General features: G+C 34.8%; 1 protein-coding gene across 2 annotated transcripts; it reads left to right on the top strand.

Moving 5' to 3' along the window:
* Positions 1-393: 393 nt before the first annotated feature.
* Positions 394-16,582, top strand: LOC110732294 (serine/threonine-protein kinase BLUS1-like). 2 transcript variants are annotated; one of them, XM_021912213.1, is made up of 22 exons: positions 394-915; positions 2,253-2,507; positions 2,598-2,722; positions 2,858-2,902; positions 4,859-4,940; positions 5,056-5,124; positions 5,594-5,764; positions 5,844-5,909; positions 6,053-6,121; positions 6,544-6,615; positions 6,696-6,757; positions 8,105-8,383; positions 10,163-10,299; positions 10,419-10,513; positions 10,582-10,620; positions 10,697-10,756; positions 11,184-11,285; positions 12,155-12,203; positions 12,287-12,345; positions 13,164-13,228; positions 13,337-13,388; positions 15,947-16,582. In XM_021912213.1, the coding sequence occupies exons 1-22, from the start codon at positions 742-744 to the stop codon at positions 16,010-16,012; spliced, it is 2,193 nt and encodes a 730-aa protein (XP_021767905.1). In that variant the 5' UTR covers positions 394-741; the 3' UTR covers positions 16,013-16,582. The 2 variants fall into 2 exon arrangements, with proteins under 2 accessions (XP_021767905.1, XP_021767906.1); XM_021912214.1 differs by lacking the exon at positions 10,582-10,620.
* Positions 16,583-18,009: the final 1,427 nt, after the last annotated feature.

Here is an 18,009-nt window from a genome sequence, read left to right as displayed (position 1 = left end):
GAAACACACACACCCTAAACACAAAACACAACATTACAGCATCATTACCTTTTCCCTTTTAAGTAACTTAATTTACAAGCCCTAAATTCACATTAAATAAAAAAAAACATAAAAAAGCCTTTTAATGGCCCAAAATCACCCAAAAATAATTCCATAATTATCAAGATTATACACTAAAATTACAATTTTTTATTTCAAAAAATACCTAGAATTTGCCACGCCAAGTCGGCCAAAAATCGGCATTCACGTGTTAAAGAAGAAATCAACGACCATTCTTTTGACACGTCAAAAGTACTTCTTCCCTAGCCCTTGGATCTGCTTAAATATCAGTCAACGGGGTCCGTTTTCCTTAGCTTATTTACATACACAATTACACACCCAAATTTATTTATTTTTAAAAAATCATAAATAATAAAAGCTGCAAAATTCCCAAATATCGCATTTTTTTTTTGAAGAACTCCCCAAATTTTTTTTTATTCAAAATTAAAATTAAAAAAGTAGGTGGTGCTCCTGCTAGTAGAAGAAATCCCAGAATCTTTGATTTTTATTTTTATTTTAATTTCATTTTTTTTTTAATTTTTGGGTTTGAGATACTCAATTAGAAGGAGGAGAAGAGGGAGGAGAGAGAGTATATAAATACCCCGTGAATTCTGAAAAGAGGTTTTAGTTTTTGGTGGTATTGAAATCCAGTAAGTGGTTTTGGAGTTGGAAATTGAGTGGTTTTCCGAGCGGTTTTAGGGCATGGGGAGGTCAGGCCATGGTATACGGAGCTATTCTGTTAACTCTAATGACTATAAGCTTCTAGAAGAAATTGGATTTGGTGCAAGTGCGACGGTTTTCCGAGCGATCTATATTCCGTATAATGAGGTCGTTGCTATCAAGTGTTTGGATCTTGATCGATGCAATAGTAATTTGGTTCGTTTTCTCTTTAATTTCTGTTGACTACTGATTTTTGATCGATCGTTAATTTTTTTTAACTAATTTGGGAATTTTTTGATTTATTTGAGTTTTTTTAGCTTAGTTTATAGTGTAATTACTTCAATATTGGATTAATTTGTCGATTTTATTGTTTTGCAATGATCTGTTTTGCTTTTTCTGCATTGTATATGATTTAACTTTTGTCTGATGTATTGTAAGTTTGGAAATTGTGGTTGTGAATGCTTGAATTTTGGTTGCATGCATGGAAATTGATTTGGTTTTGCAGTGTAAAGTAATGGTTTAAGCTGTGGTAGTTAAAATCAACATTTTTTTTTTTTTTTTTTTTTTAATCTTTGTTGCGCATATTTGTTACTTGAATTTAATTCCTCGCAATCAAGGAGGTTTAATTGTTCTACGAAACGACCTTTTATGATAATTGAATCGTTCTCACTCACTCTATATCATTCAAGCTAAGTAGGGATGTTTTGGAAGTTTCTAATATTAGGAGTACTAAGGAAAAGTGACAATGTTTCCATGGACATCAAAAATAGTATATGTGACTATCATTTCTGGAAGAAGGGAGTGGTGAGAACCCACATGCACATAAGGCGCTTAAGGCGAGGACAGAGAGAGAGAGGGAGACTTTCCTATCCTCATAAACCATTTGTAAATTCTTTTAATCAACCCCTTCCTCTTTCTGTGGGTTATTCAGTTTTCAGTTAGAGGTTTTTGTGTGGGTCAGAGACGAAGCTAAACTGATTCAGTAGGGTTTAAGGGCTAACTATAATGATATGTTAACTCCTGATGTTTATGTTTTGACACACGAACTTATAGCATACAATATCATCATACTTGTGTCATACCATGGAATAGCATAAAACCTGCTTACCCCTTCGAGTGCACAGAAGCTTCTGTCTTTACTTTTTGCATGCAAATCGTATGTTCCCTTGAGCCTTGATCCAAAAGGGAAACTATCTGTCCTACAACTTCATAGGAAAAGAAGTTAAAGATTAATGTGGTAAGACGTTTGATTTAGTCCATTGTAATCGAAATTTCAAAGTTGGAACGATTTATTATTTTAATGAATTTAATCCTAGTAATAAATAATAGTCTGGCCTGTTTATTGAAAACTTCCTTAATTAAAAAAAAAAAAAAAAAAAAAAAAAACCCTAGACCATCTTTTTTACAGAATAGAGAGCTTTACATCTGTTGGTGATTAAACATCTATAAGGAACAATCGTAGTGCCAACAGCATCTTTATTCAGGCAAATGAAAGCAAACAGTTTGCATATCTTATTATCCAGTTCATCTTAAATAAAGTTGATCTTATGCAGGATGACATTAGAAGGGAGGCACAAATGATGAGTCTGATTGATCATCCAAATGTAGTCAGAGCTTTTTGTTCATTTGTTGTGGATCGAAATCTGTGGGTTGTTATGCCATTCATGGCCGAAGGTTCTTGCCTACACCTGATGAAGACAGCGTACCCAGATGGCTTTGAGGAACCTGTGATTTGCTCTATATTGAAAGAAACTCTGAAGGCTTTGGAGTATCTCCATCAACATGGACATATCCATCGTGATGTTAAGGTTATTTACTAATGCTGCATTGATGAGTATGCAGTGCATGTAGAAAATAAAAAGATATTGACTTTATTTCTTTAATTCTACTTTTTCCAGGCTGGAAACATTCTACTTGATACTAATGGGCTTGTGAAGCTTGCTGATTTTGGTGTTTCTGCTTGCATGTTCGATAGTGGTGATAGGCAGCGGTCAAGAAATACATTTGTTGGAACTCCATGCTGGTGGGAACTGTTTGCTAAACTTTTTTTATAGTTACTATATGTTCTAGTTTGTGAAAGTTTTCCATCTGCTCATTTTATTAATTGGCACTAATGTGCTATGCCAGGATAAATACTTAATGTATATTCTGTTTTCAGGATGGCACCTGAGGTGTTGCAACCAGGAAGTGGATATAATTTCAAGTACGTCTTTTTTTGTACTTCCTCCGTTTTTTAGATGCATCACTTTATATAAATGGAAGTTTCAATTTAGATGCATCACTTTCCTTTTTAGATGATAAATGCTCTCTCTCTCTTATATCACATGGGCCTTCTTTATTATTTTTTGCCTCTCTATCTCTCTCTACTCTAAAAATTGCCTAGGAGTACGTGAATTCAAAAGTGATGCATCTACAAAACGGAGAAAGCGTTAAATTTATTAAAAATATTAATTTCTTTGTCAGTTTTACTTGCAAGTAAACCATCATTATTTTGTATGGTTGGGATGTGTTTTTTCAAGTTAGTGCACTTGGTGAGTTGGGAGTCCAATTTTCATTCAAGTATTGATAAGAAGAGAAAGATTTTTTTGGTACTCTTCAGTCGTCCAGCTACACTGCTATGCATAAATATAGGAAAATAATAGGAGGGTTTAAAATTGAAGCTGCCAGTCCCCCATAGAAGATACTTATGGTGCTTGAATTAGTATGTATGAATAATTGTGCACCCCCACCCCCACCCCACCCTACACACAAACACACGCCCACACAACCAAAAAAAAAAAAAAAAAAAACAATCAATGTGAAGTCACCTCAGGTTTTAGTCTTTAGAGTATATTATGATTGATCAGAGAACTCTTTCCCAAATTTCAAGAAGTTTGAACTCTCCCAAAGCAAGCTAAAGCATTATAATTGAATTCATGGCCTCCTTTTCCTTCGATTTATATTTTTATTTCTCCATTCCCCATCCCTATCTTTTACAAGATCCTCTTTGTGTATCTGCCTTCTCCTATAACTAACTCCTAACTGAGTTAAATTATAATATCTACAACACTCCCCAAGCTTGGCCAATGTGAAGAGTATCCTAGATACCCCTTCTAATTGTTTTAATATTTCCCTATTGACTTTCACATTTGTTGATGCACAACTTTGACTATTAATTTATCTAATCTAATTGTCCATTCATTGAGACAAATCCAATAATTTCTCCATTTTTAAGTGCAACTTGTAGGGGAAGTATGATATTTTTGGAGAGGAAAGACAGAGAGATAAAATGTGGTCTCATGTGACAGTGAGAGGTCGAGCGAAATCATTGCCAAAAGTATTGGTGTTGCACCTCATTATGTAACTTCTAGGAAGGGGAGATGTTGCTCTTATAAAAATATAGAGGAAGTAATATTCCTCTCTCTCTCTCTCTCTACCTTTTCCTTACACCCGCCAGCCTTTTCACTCCACCTCTCTTACTTTACCTACTATCTTTTTCGCCCACTCTACTTTTTCAAAATATTAATAATCTACATATATACTGAGTTATACAAATAAATGGGTAGTATTAATAGGAAAATATGGCTGCAGTAAGACGTTTAAATGGTGCAAATGTCTATGAAACAAAGTAATATAGATTGAAGATCACTAGATCAGACATGTAAGTAAGATATCTGTTGAAGTAGCCACCAGAATATAGGACTGGTTTACTAATATTTATAGCAAAGATGTTCTTATGACTAATCTATGCTCATTGTGCAACTATTAACTCGCAAATGTCAAAGTTTCACAACCAATAGCTGAAAATTGCCAGAGATACCAAAGAGGCCATAAAGCAATTGTTTTGAATTTCTACTAAGATTACTACAGTAAATTCACAAGAATGATTGCTTGATGTCTCTACTAAGAGTACTATAGGACTGATTGTAAAAGTGAAATCTTTTACCCTCCTCATGTATGACAGAAGTTACTTCAATCTGCTCAATTGTAAAGCCTCTAAGTACCATTCTCTGGACCAGAAGGGCATTATCATTTCTTTCATTGAGCTTTGTAATCAGCATGAGGGATTAATTTAGAAACAGAATCAAGTTTTTAAAAGAGGAATTTTCTTTTTAGGGTGCAAAAGTTACTGCTTTGATGATTAATTGAACATGTTGCTGAGTGCATTCTGCTTGTTCAGGGCTGACATATGGTCATTTGGAATAACTGCACTTGAGTTAGCTCATGGTCATGCACCCTTCTCAAAATATCCTCCAATGAAGGTTTCTTATGTGATTACTTAATTTCTATTATTCTCAACAATTTTATGGTCATTTGGAATAACTGCACTTGAGTGATGCTTGATTCTGAAACTTTTCCCTTGCGTGTCAATTTTAGGTTTTGCTTATGACTATACAGAACGCCCCACCAGGACTTGATTACGATCGTGATAAAAAATTCTCAAAGGTTAATTGTTTCTTCATGTCAGTAACTTTATCTATTGTGTTTCTTTCAGTAATGTTGCTTTGTGGTTAAAATATGTCTGTCCAACATGACTTTCTGTCTTTTTGTGCACCTATTTCTGTCTTTCTGTCTTTATTCTTTCCTTGTAAATTGTAACAGCCTTCTTAAATCTTATTGGATTTCCTTCATTTGAAATGTGAATAGTGGCCTCAGTGTTTTTATTTTTTATTTTTATTTTATTGGCTCTAACAGCACATGTCTGGTTTATCTTAACAAATCAGTAATGTAAATTAGGTTGTGGCTTGTACTGTTTACAGTCATTTTTTAGTTTTCTTAATCAATCAACATAAGTGTTGCTGGGCTCCTTTATTAACCTGTATTACTACCTTCAAAAAAAAAAAAAACCTGTATTACTAATCTTTTGTTCAATGCTGACATTTTTCTAATTAGAGTATTTCTAGTTGTTGATCAGTCTTTTAAAGAAATGGTTGCAATGTGCCTGGTGAAAGATCAAGCAAAGCGGCCAACTGCTGAGAAGCTACTCAAGCATTCTTTCTTTAAGCATGCCAAGCCACCTGAGCTTTCTGTGAAGAAACTGTTAGCAGACTTGCCACCATTATGGGATCGTGTGAAGGCCCTGCAGGTCAACCTGTTAGATTTTTGTTTTGTTTGGTAGTTGTTTTGATGGTGCAGGAGTTTATTTTGGTTTGTTAATTCTGCAGCTTAGAGATGCTGCTCAACTTGCTTTGAAGAGAATGCCCTCAGCAGAGCAAGAGGCTATATCACAGGTACGTCATCTGTAGTATGTGAATTTAGTTGCATCTAGCTTTATATGAGTTATAATATTATGTTTCTCTTTCACTTAAATTAAATTTCAAATGGTTTGTCATGTTGTCAATAGCGTTAACTGTTTTGTGCTCTTTTACGCCAGAATGAATACAAGAGAGGTGTTAGTGCGTGGAACTTTGATATTGAGGACTTGAAAGCACAGGCTGCGCTGGTGTGTACTCCCTATGACCTCCGCCCCATAAAAATTGCCCCAATTTTCAATTTTTGTCTCTGCTTGTCTCTCCACTATGCGCTCTCATTAAATTTAAGTAGAAAAAAGACGATATACCCTACCTGCTTCTATTATGCTGATATCTTTAAAAAGTTTTTCAAAAAAATCATTTGGGGCAATCTACAAGGATAGAGGAAGCAATATCTTTGTTTTGTTGATTCTCCATAATAAGTAATAACAACTCAATTAAAGGACAAGGTGACTAGCTCCCCGATTTCAGGTAGCGCATCCTTAGTTAGAAAATATATATATCAGCATATCCCCGCACTGAAACTTTGGCTTGAAACTGATATTCTGGACCTGTTTGTCACTAAACTTGGACATTTTTCGCCTTGATCTAAGCCATCATGCTTGTCTTTTAGGTGCAAGATGATGAGGATCTGTCAGAAATTAAGGAAGCTGATGAAAGTGTAAAATATGCTCATAACAGTAAGGTATTAGTCATGTGAGATTTTAAACTATTTTTAAAGAAAGCGTGATGCTTATCTTTGTGATTGTCTGTATTTTTTGTCAGGACGCATCAGACTTTGGATCTGTTTCAGGAAAATGTATTCCATCAAACAATTTTGTTCGCAGGTATGAATTTTGAAGGATTGAATATTGTCTGTGAGTGAATAATTCGGGATTTGAATGAAAAGACCTAGAATTAGAAATACGAAGTACAAAGTATTTGCATCCATTTCTTTAATTTGTTGAAAACTGAAGCTTTCTGCCATACTACTTTTGAACCTGTTAAGTTAACCTGTATTGCACTTTTACTATTGAAGGATTTAGATTGGGTATTCAGAGTATGAATTTCAATGGTTTTAGGTATGTAGAAAACTACAGAAATGTAGTACTATTTATTTTTGCAGGTGGAAATTTGTCAGATCTGTGATAATGATTGTAGATTATGTTAACTCTTGTGCTGTTAATGTTGTTATTATTGGCCCTCCAATATCCAAGGGGGTGTTGCACAATTGATTCTGTTAACTGCTGTAGTGCTGTGAGAAAATTTTAACTTCTAGAAGATCATACTTTTATGTCATGTAGTGATTAGTGAATGCAGGCAACTGATCTTGTGATATCAGGTAATACAGTATAACCCAAGAGAGGGATTTAGGCAATCGATTGATTTTACTGAGGGCATCCTAAATTGTAATATCATATTCTGAATCTGGGTAATTGGGACTAGGAGAAATATACCATGTGCCCTAATATGATTGCTGATTGCTATCGTGACTAATAGTGAGATCAGATGAGGTAATCAGATTTGAAATCTTGGGCATGAAAGAGGAAAGTAAATATGATTAGAAAAGGTAGATTATGCAAGAAAGAAGGGGGCAGTAGAAGGGACGAGAAAGGGTTGAAATCCTAGTAAAATATAAAAGAAGTTGCATTTATTTGCTAGTAGCCTGAAAATAATTAAGGCTGTTCTTTGATACTAATTTGGGCTTTATAGTTATTTATGTTATCTACTTCTTATTTATCTATCTACTTGAGCTGTCAGTCTGTTATAATCATCAATTTTTAGAGAAATTTTGAATATGCATGCTGCCTATATGTTGAAGTTGTAACGTAAATTTCAGATATTAACTATGTTCTTACAAACATAGAAATTATATTACAAGTACCATGTCCCAACCTGTGTCCAAAAATCCAAGTTTATTCAGACCCCTAGTCCCCTACTATGTCCCAATGTTCTTGGGTCATGGTGAGTCTAACACCATAGATACCCGCATCAATAACATTGTTCAAATAGAGGGCAGATTAGCTGTGAGAGCTTAAAAGCATTTCTTTTTGAAGTCAGATCATAACGAGGCTGAAGCCAAACAAACCTTGATTGGCCATGGGGTCATGTGGTGATGGAATTTTGTACTATGGAATGGTAAAGTTAGTTTTGAGGTGGATATTTTTTGTGTGATTAACACCTCACTGTTGCAGAAAACAAGGTTATGCTGATGAGGCCGCTGTTATGCTAACTGAAGATGCCATGTGTAAAACCGGAACTGGAACTGAGTTTGATGTTGGTGGTCATGGGAAAAATATTCTAGAGAAAGATGGAGCAGATCTCGGGTCGGGAGCACCTGCGTGTGAGATAGACTCAATACAAGTAAAGGCTAATTCTCAAGTAGTGAAAGGTCGTCAAAGTCAGAGTGGGCCACTCGTGCCTGGAAATGTGGTAGGACAGACATCTACAGAAAGGGGCCGTTTTTGTGAAAGGTTGGTTTCAGTTTCTTCTAAAATATTGATGATGATGCCTTTCTTAAAGAAAGGGAAAGCAAAAACATGTAAATAGTTTATTTGCAACTTTGCTTCAACATGAAGCTTAAAGCGTAAATACTTATCTTGATGTATCTCCTCTGTTCTTTTCTAATATGCAACATTTAAAATTTTACACAATTCACACTTACTATTTTGATCATCTTCTGTGATTTATACGTTAAGAAAAATATAGTCATGTAGGATCTTGCTAGATTTGTCTAGTTATAAGATTTCAAAATGTCAAGTTTTTATAACTTTTACAATATTAAAGGTATAAAATGTGCATTGGCAAGTGTGATACTCCCAATGTTGCAATTAAAAAAAAAAAAAAAGCAGAGGAAATATTATGCATGCCAGGTTTAATCGTGGATCTAATATTTTATTCCCTCCATTTCTTTTTGATATTTTTGCTTTAATTCCAGCTATTTACAATTTGAGGGAATATTTTAAGTTATTCCCGATATGTATTATAAGAAAAAACATAGTCATGTAGGGTCTTGTTCGATTTCTCTCAATGTGTGCTTTAAAAATATCATTTTGTTTTTTTTTTTTTTGTTTTTTTTTATTATAATTTTTAGTTTTTTTTAACTAATCATTGAGATGTAGATAGGCAAAGATGTGCATCGACTTACGTGTATTTGTTTTGTGTAATCGTATTACACTATTATGTTAATGTTGAAGCTATTTTTTTTTTGAAGTTTTTAACTTTTCTTTTCGAAGGGGTTTGAGCTATTTTTCTCTGAAAGCCTGGGGCCTTATATCTTACCAGGCAAACTCCATCAACACATTATACTGTGAACATACATGTTTCATGCCAAAAATACTTTGACTAATAACATTTACTTCCTCCGTTCTTTTTTACTTGACCCGCTTTGACTTTTACATTATTCACCACCCTCCCTTTGACCGTCTTTTGTGAATGATATGTAAGGAAAAATATATTCATGTGAGATCTTTTTTAATTTGTCTCAATAAGTACTATCATAATATACAACTTTTATAATTTTTACTTATGGAGAATTAAGTTATTGGGTCGCTAAAGTTTTGCATTGGCAAGCGTGATAAAAGAAACAGGTCAAGTAAAAAAGAACGGAGCAAATATATAACAGTATAACAGCATAGAGTATTAAAGGGTAAATATCTATTTAAAGACCAAAAAAAAAAAAAAAAAAAAAATTTCCCCCTTCCCTCACTCTCCCTTCCTAAGGCACCTCTTATCACTTCCCCTACCTTCCCCATTATCATTGGAAGACCAGTACTGCATACCATCAGTGCCGTTAACTACTTTATAGGCTTCTTTAGATAGAGGAAAAGGAGTGAAAAGAGAACTTTATTTGATGATGGAGATGATTACAATTGAGAGATCAAAGAGATAGAGAAATGAGTTTCAGGGGTTTGTTTCTCAATGGCATTAACTTTTTTCTATTAGCGTGGGTAATTTGTCTGTTAAACAACCACCTTCAGGGTACCAGAATGTATTCAATTTCGCTGGGGCATTTTGGCTTTTTTGTAAAATCTATAGGGTACTAATGGGAAATTCCCCTTAAATTTATCCTCTTGCTAATTCACAAATTGTATCCATCTTTTCCCTCCTATGAGCTGTATGTTCATACAACCTTTGTACGTTTCAAAAATTGTTTCAGCAATGTAATTGTGCTGCATGTTAGTTCATATTCCATTTTTTTTATTTTAAGTTTTGCAGATTTGAAACTCTGGAATATTGGTTTTGATCAACAGGCCTGAGAATGAAAGTCAATCTATAGCGGAGAAAAGTAACCGTGGTTCACGCAGGGCACCAAGCTTTAGTGGCCCACTGATGTTACCAACACGAGCTTCAGCAAATAGCTTGTCAGCACCGATTAAACCTTCAGGAGGTGACACATATCTTATAAGCTTGCATTATTTTTGTTAAGGAAATGTTTTGCTGGCATTTTTGTGCTGTAATCATATCTGCATTCATTTTCCTGCAAGTTTGAAATATTTGTGGCTCCAGGATACAGAGAATCTTTAGAAGAAAAATCGAAGGCGAATTTGGTTCAAATAAAGGGCCGCTTCTCCGTAACATCAGAAAGTTTAGATGTTGTTAAGGTTAGGGTCCACAATGATGCATGATCTCTTTTTAAATGTGTTTGCTTCTGATGCTTATTAATTGTTAGGATATGACATCATCTTCTTCTGCTCGGAGATCTTCACAGGTAAGTTAACTCCATTGTATGACAATTTTTACGACACTGATGTGATGCGTACCTGACTTTTACCCGTCCTTTCCAGGGATCGCCTTTGAGAAAGTCAGCAAGTGTTGGCGATTGGATTTCTGAATCAAAGCAGACCGTAAGTCTCATATCTTTGTATCCTGATATTTTATGATTTCCCCAAAGCTTTATTCTATGATATTTTTTCTATTGCTTTCGAGTTTTTAAGAAAATATCTATTAGCTATGCGTGCTTTTATGAATACTGTAGTACACGTTTTCTTGTCCATTGCTGACTATTTTTGTTTATAAAACACAAATATATGAACAAAATAATTGGAGGTAGAGTTCTATTAATATTGCTTTTTTAGATGATATCGGTTTTGAATTATTTTACAATTATGGCTTAGTAAATACTTAAGCTTAATTTGATGGACCTTAGAGATAACAGTCAATCTCAATATAAGCTGTATCTGAAGCTTAATTCTAGATTTTTAAACATGATGACCTAGATCTATTGTTCTGTTTTCCATTATTAATCTTTTGTTTTTGTTGAAATATTGTCAGATAACCCGTCAACCTTCTGGAGACATAAACAGTGCTAATGTGTCTGCATCGCTTCTCTTGCCTCACCTTCAAAATCTCTTTCAACAGACTGCAATCCAGCAGGTAGAGGATGAAAGCGCCCTGATTCTTAATCTATCATTAGTTGTATTGAATTTTGGATGTATTTGATGATTACCACAGTTACCACTACATTTCAAGCCTTTGTAATGGTTTATTTTTTCAGGCTTATTTTACATTGGTATTACCTCCGTTTTTTTTTTGTTTGTTCCATTTGACTTTTTCTACAGTTTCTATTTCAAGCATTTGCGTATCTTATAAAATATTATAAAAAGTTGATATTTTGAAACTACAAGTCTAGCTGAATCTATCAATATCCCACATGAATCTGTCATTTCCTTTATTCTTCAAAGAAAACCCATGGTCTAACCTTCTTTCTGTATAAGTGGAATATATTAATTGGGACAAACAAATAAGAATGGAGGATAGTTAATTTTTTGTAGTGCTCATTAACTTATACTTCCTCCGTTTTTTATAGTTGCAACATTTTGACTTTTACACTATTCATGTGTTTCACTTTGACTAGCTTTGATGATTTATACATAAGCAAAAATATAGTCATGTGGGATCTTGTTAGATTCGTCTCGATTTATACTATTTTAATATCAAATGTTTATAATTTTTGCATATTGGTAATTAAAGATATTAACGAATGAAATCATGCATCGGCAAGCGTGAAAAGAGAAGTGTTGCAACTATAAAAAAACAGAGGAAGTATAATTTTAATCAAAGCACTCTTATAGAATATTCTTTGTATATAAAAAAATCAGAAAATCTCTCTTCTTTTTTCTTGCTTTGGGGGTAGAATCATCATAAAATCTACTCTGTATTAAAAGCTCAACCATTGTTTATCTATTTATTTGTACTTGAAAGCTGAAAAGGCACTGAAACTTGTTTTTTTGAATAATGATCAGGATCTGATATCGAGCTTGTTAAATAGCTTGCAATCAACTGAAGTTGAAGGTGAGTGCAAATTATGCCAGATGCTTCTTGTATAACTACATATTGGCTATTATGTGAGGCCCTCTTAATCTGTTTTCTTGTAGGTTGTCAAAATGGAAGGCCTCCAACAGTGCCACTATCTGGAAGTCCAGAAAATGGAAGTGTAAGTTTTGAGAGCTATTCTATTGTTACCCAAACTTCCAGACTTTTGGTGGAGCAACTTCAATTCAATTATGTTGGAACCTATGTTAATTACAAATAATGTAACCCGTGCTTTATAGTTTGCTTTCATATCCTTTCATGTTGTTACAAATACATCTGTTCCTTTTTTAATGTTATGCTTTCTGTTTACCTCCATTCCTTTTTGTTTGTTACACATGTACATCCCTATTTTGGCAAAGTTTTCCCCCTTACCTCTCCTGCAACACTCTCTTTCCTATTTGTGCCTACACAAACTGCACTCAAGTACTCAACAGTAATTTATTTCCTACTTTTTCTTGCATTAAGCCCACTTACAACACTCTCTTTCCTACTTTATACTTCACATGCCCCCTCACCTAATCCTCTCTCATAATCTTCTTTTTATGTGTATCTAAAATAACTGTATCTATTAAAAGGCAACTGAGATAGTTTTACTCAGCCTTCTTTTGTGTAATTTTGTTGTATTTGGCATGATGTCAAGTAGTGATGTTTTGCCGTAAGATGTAGCACAAATCACTTAAGAGCAATCTCATGCTGCTTCCTTACTGCATATTTGTATGTCTGGAGATCAAGTAGCCACTCTGATATGAAATTTGTTGACTAGATGAGATGTTGCCTCTCTCCCTCTCCTTGGGACAGCATGTATCTAGCAATTATGGAGCTGTTATGTTATTAAATTATCTATGTGCAACATAAATTACTAGGCTCTTTGATATCTAAACAAAAAATTTCTTTGCCTTGTGTTATCATTGCTAGTTTCTAATATCAGATTGTTTACAGGCTGAGACAGTCGCTTCAGAAAGGGAACGATTACTTCTTAATAAGATATCGGACCTTCAAGCCAGGTTGAGTGATCTCTTACGAATTTCATTGTTTATAAATGTCCCGTCCTCCTCTCATGTATATTTTTCAGAAGGCTTTTTTGTATCTTCTTTATTCGACATGTTTTGCAGGATGGCTAGTTTGTCTGAAGAATTAAATGCCGAGAAACACAAATATGTGCTGGTAAGTTATATTTTATTTGTAGTTTACCCTTCAATTTTGTTTGTCAATTTTGGGATTAGCTGGGTGTGGATATAAGTATAAAACTACTCCCTCCGTGTTTAAATAAATGAAACGTTTTCCTTTTGCGGCCGTGTTTAAATGAATGTAAAGTTTCCTTTTTTAGTAACTTCTCTCTATTTTTTAATAATATTCTACTAACCTTATGGTCCCCACAAAACCCCTTACTTTCTTCTCTCTCCTCAAACTTATAACCCACTACCTATTATTTTAATAAATTCAACTAACTTTCCTAAAACTCCGTAAAAGTCAAAACGTTTCATTTATTTAAACACGGAGGGAGTAGTACTGGGAGTAGTACTTTAAAATTACCCTCACTCTATTCCTTCAAGATCTTCTTAGATAGTAGATATTGTAGATCAGATACCATTATTCCAAGGAATAGAGGGAGTATGGTGGACTCCTTGTACCTTTTGGGTTTTGGGATAGGATAGTGAAAGTGGATTAGAGTTGATAGTCCAAATTAGGTTTCATGTAGTGAGGCAAGCAAGAGTTAGGGGGAGTAAAGCTACCAAATGTGGGTGCAACTAAAGTCAGAGGCTTCATGGAATGGAAAGAAGATCTTTGTGGAACATGAGTGATACCCAAAGGGAACATATAGTATGCATGAGGCCATGTAATTTGCTTTCACTCTGTAATTTTTACTTCCTCTGCTCCAAATTAATTGACATGTATTCCTTTTTTGGGAGGTTTCTTTTTTGCTGACATGGTATTTTCGGCAAGTTTTGTATGGTAAAATTTCAGTATCACCCTCACTCCTTAACCCCTCTTTCTCACAGAGTCACAGCCATTATCATGGCTTATTTCCTCTCTCTCTCTTCCCTCATAGACACAATTACCCAATTTCTATTTCCTTCCATCTCCACCGGATTTCTATCTATTCTCTCTGCACCTGACTTCCCTCTTCCCCTCGTCACCGATATTCTCTCTCTTCTTTTTTGAAGAAGCATTTTCTGGTGGTTAGGGCGAAAATTTAGATCGAGGAGACCGAAAGCACCCAATCTTTTCCAAAACTTGGGACCAAAGTGACGCATCTTTGAATTCTCTACCTGTGCCACCGCTGTCGTTTCTTCCACTTCCAACATAGAGAATAAAAGCTCATCAAGGCTTTGAGCATCAAAGCCTATAATTATTGAATAGAGCCCTTTACAAACACAATGTGTGCGTGAGTTTTTATTTTTTTATTTTCATTTTGGCATGATCAATAGCAAAATTTACTGCCCAAAAATACCCTAACCAAAAATCTAAGATGATGATAAAAAATCATGTACTTGTATCCCTTCCTTTTAAAAAGTTTGAGATAACTCTTATGAATAGTGTTGGGAAATGGTTATTTGCTTATTTGCCCAGTTGATTGCCTCTTTGGTTACTTTGGAGCAGATTATGTTAGGTCAAGAGAGTGCGGAAAGGGTTGTACACTGTTCGTTGAAAATATGAGTTTTTTTTGTATTGATTAATAAAAAACTTTAGTAGTTGTGCTCATAATTGTTTGTTATTCAATTTTTTTAAGGTTATAGAGAACCAACTGAAAAGTACTTCATTAAATATAGAAAATTCCTCCTTTCCCTGTTCAAGTGGCTATGGCATTCAAAGATTACTGTATTGACTTTGGTGTGGTGATTTTGTTACCACGGATATGGCCTTCTGTATTTACTGGTAGTCTGACCTTGTGAGTTGTAATTGGTGTTGTCAGTTGGAGCTTTACTTTTCACAAAACATGCACTTTTGACCCCCTCTGTCGATTCAGCCTGTATTCCTCATGCATATTGATGCTTTTAAAACAGTCATACACTCATACCTAGACATGGTTTGTGATATTGTTCTTTATTATGCTATCTTAAGCCTGGACTAATTTTACTTTAAACCTTAGCATTCTTTTTGAGTGATGATTTTGGATACTACTGATAGTTGGTTGGGCTCATTGTAAAAATTATTATGCTGGAGAAACCAGAAATTCGGAAAGTGACAACTATTTTTCGGGGTTTGCGCTACTTATTTCTGGCATTGTTTATTTCCTCTGGTCCGTGGTCTCTGGGCTGTGACTGTGTGAGAACTGAAAAGTCCTAGGCTCTACTGAAGAATGAAAATTTGCCCCCTTTACTCTCCATATTGCTTCTTCTCCAGAATCAAGGAGTTTTATTCCTGCTGGTCTTACAACTCAATTTCTCCTAATATGTAATTTGTTACCTGATGAAATAGCCGAATCTCATTTTTGGCTCATTGCTCTGGCCTGGGCAGTGACTGAGTGAGAAGTCCCTAGGTTGTGATGATTAAACTGAGTGGCGGAATTGTCATGCAATTTTTGCTAATATTTATTTACGTACCTTGGGTAACAGCTGTTGAATCGCAATCTGTATCTTTCAGCTCATTGCTCTATTGTAATTGTAATTATAGTGAAAGGTTTATATAATGCAGAGTACTTCTTTGACTGAATGTTATTGATTGCTCCATGCTGTATCCTAATCTTATTAATTAATGGTGTATGCTTGTTTGCATTTCAGTTGCAACAACAGCTATCTGCAGTCTCCAGTCAAGAAGATGAAGACAGTATCGAAGTGGATACTTGAGGAAGCAACGTTAGTTTCTTGTACAGTGCGAGTATAGTGTATATTCAGGTAATAGGTCTTGAGCTCACAAACCTATCCTTTGGCATGCTACAAGAGTAACTCAAGCTGGTGCCTTGTTTTGGTGAATATAAAGAGAAAATAGCTGCCGGTCCTCCTTTCTGGGTTTGGTTTCCATCCTTAGTTTTACAAGTATTGTATCCGAGCTGCTTTTTTGCAGATCACTTGGCTTGGAAAAAGAATAATGACGACGACAAATGATGATTACTAAAATTGTTTTCTTGATTTATTTGTTCAAGGGATCTACAAGAAGCTGATTCTGTTGAGTCTCAGTCTGAGAGGAGTGTGTATGTATAGGCTGTTTCAAATACTCGGGGGTTGGTATTGATTTGTATTTTATTAAAATTCTATTTATTTTTTCTTCAATGGTTTGAGTAGAGCACCATATTGAATGCCTAGGAAATTAGAATAAGTTTTATGTGTATCTTATTTTCTATGGAAATTCTACCTACACCATTGTAGTTTCGACAATTCTATTTGGTACCAGAGAGAGAGAGCCAGATACCTCCTTCCAATTTAACATTCCAGTAACTTTTCAAATAAGTGCAAAGTTGGAATGACAAACCGCCACCACTACCCTCAGTGGCAGGCTGGCAGCCACCATACCGCTTTTTGCTACTCCCTTAAAGCTTTATCCTCACCTCAAAAAGCTGTGCAAAACCCTTTTTCTTCCACCATTGTTCAACTCTACCCAAACAAAAGTCCATTTTTCCCTGCAAATCCATTTTCCAAATTAACACTGCATAGCCTCCCTATCGTAACAAATTTCCCCTCTACTCAATCCTAAGAAGCAGGTTCTGTATGTTAATGGTGGGTACCGGTGGTTCCTGCTGTTCTTCCATTGATGTTTGTTGGCTTCTTGGTATATAGGTATAAGCTTTTGAGATTAGTCTTTTGGGAATTGTGTAATGGTCTTTACTTTCAAGACTTTTTGACTGCTTCCATGGTTATCAACTTCTATGTTCCTCATCTGTAAGACATTAATCTTGCACATTCAGAATGTCGTTTGCAAAAAAGTATATAAATTTGGCGATTAAAAGTAGCCTCTTGGTTTGCAACTTTGCACTAGGGCCAAAGCAAGGCAATAAAAGGCACAGAAAGGTCAAGCCAAGGCATAACATCTTAGTACATGATTAGCGAGGGGTGAGGTAAGGCAATGAGATGGTTTGGGTTACCAAGTAGGTCCTTAGGGAAATCCAGAAAGTAGCTTGATGCCTAACCTTGATTAAAATGAAAATGGTCTTTAGATGCTAAATTTGAAGGTTGTAATACGTATTCGAACCATTTTTGAGATTCAGACAAAGTGTAAAAGACTCAATTGGTGGTAGGATATACTTTGTAGGGTCATTTAATGTTGTTTGATACCATATGTAGTCGGCAATAGTTCCATAACGACTTGGGGTAGCTTTAATTTAATGAAAGGAGGCGTGTATATTAGTTGATAAATTTTTAAGGCAAAGAGGATGTTTTTAACCGCCTAAATGACCTTATATGTTCTTGTGGGGTGGATGAGAACTGAGAAGCACCTCGTTCTTTTTCCTTTTTGAGCTTGAAAAAATCGAAAATTAACAAAACTAAATGGTGTAATCCACACATTCAAGTCAATTTCGAAAAAAATTCCAAAGTTAAAGTGAATAAAGGGATTGTCCATCGAGATCGTGAAAGTTTATTTGAAATCGTAAAATAGCTATCGATATATGTATACAATCCCGGTATGAGTTTGGTTCAATGATATTTCTTTTTGTTCCTTTAATATGCAGGAAGACACTAATGTAATTGTTATCTTAGAAAAAAGTAAATATTTTGCTAAAGGTAAAGAAGGATTTAGTATGAATTTTATATATATATTAGAACATGATAGTTATAATTTCTGTGATAATTCGAGGCATCACCCGAGTTCAAAACTAGTTTATATTTAAAATACTAGCCCTGTGCCATTG

Source organism: Chenopodium quinoa, unplaced genomic scaffold, assembly GCF_001683475.1.
Source record: "Chenopodium quinoa cultivar QQ74 unplaced genomic scaffold, ASM168347v1, whole genome shotgun sequence".
NCBI classification, from domain to species: domain Eukaryota; kingdom Viridiplantae; phylum Streptophyta; class Magnoliopsida; order Caryophyllales; family Amaranthaceae; genus Chenopodium; species Chenopodium quinoa.
This window is presented reverse-complemented; position numbering and strand designations above follow the sequence as displayed.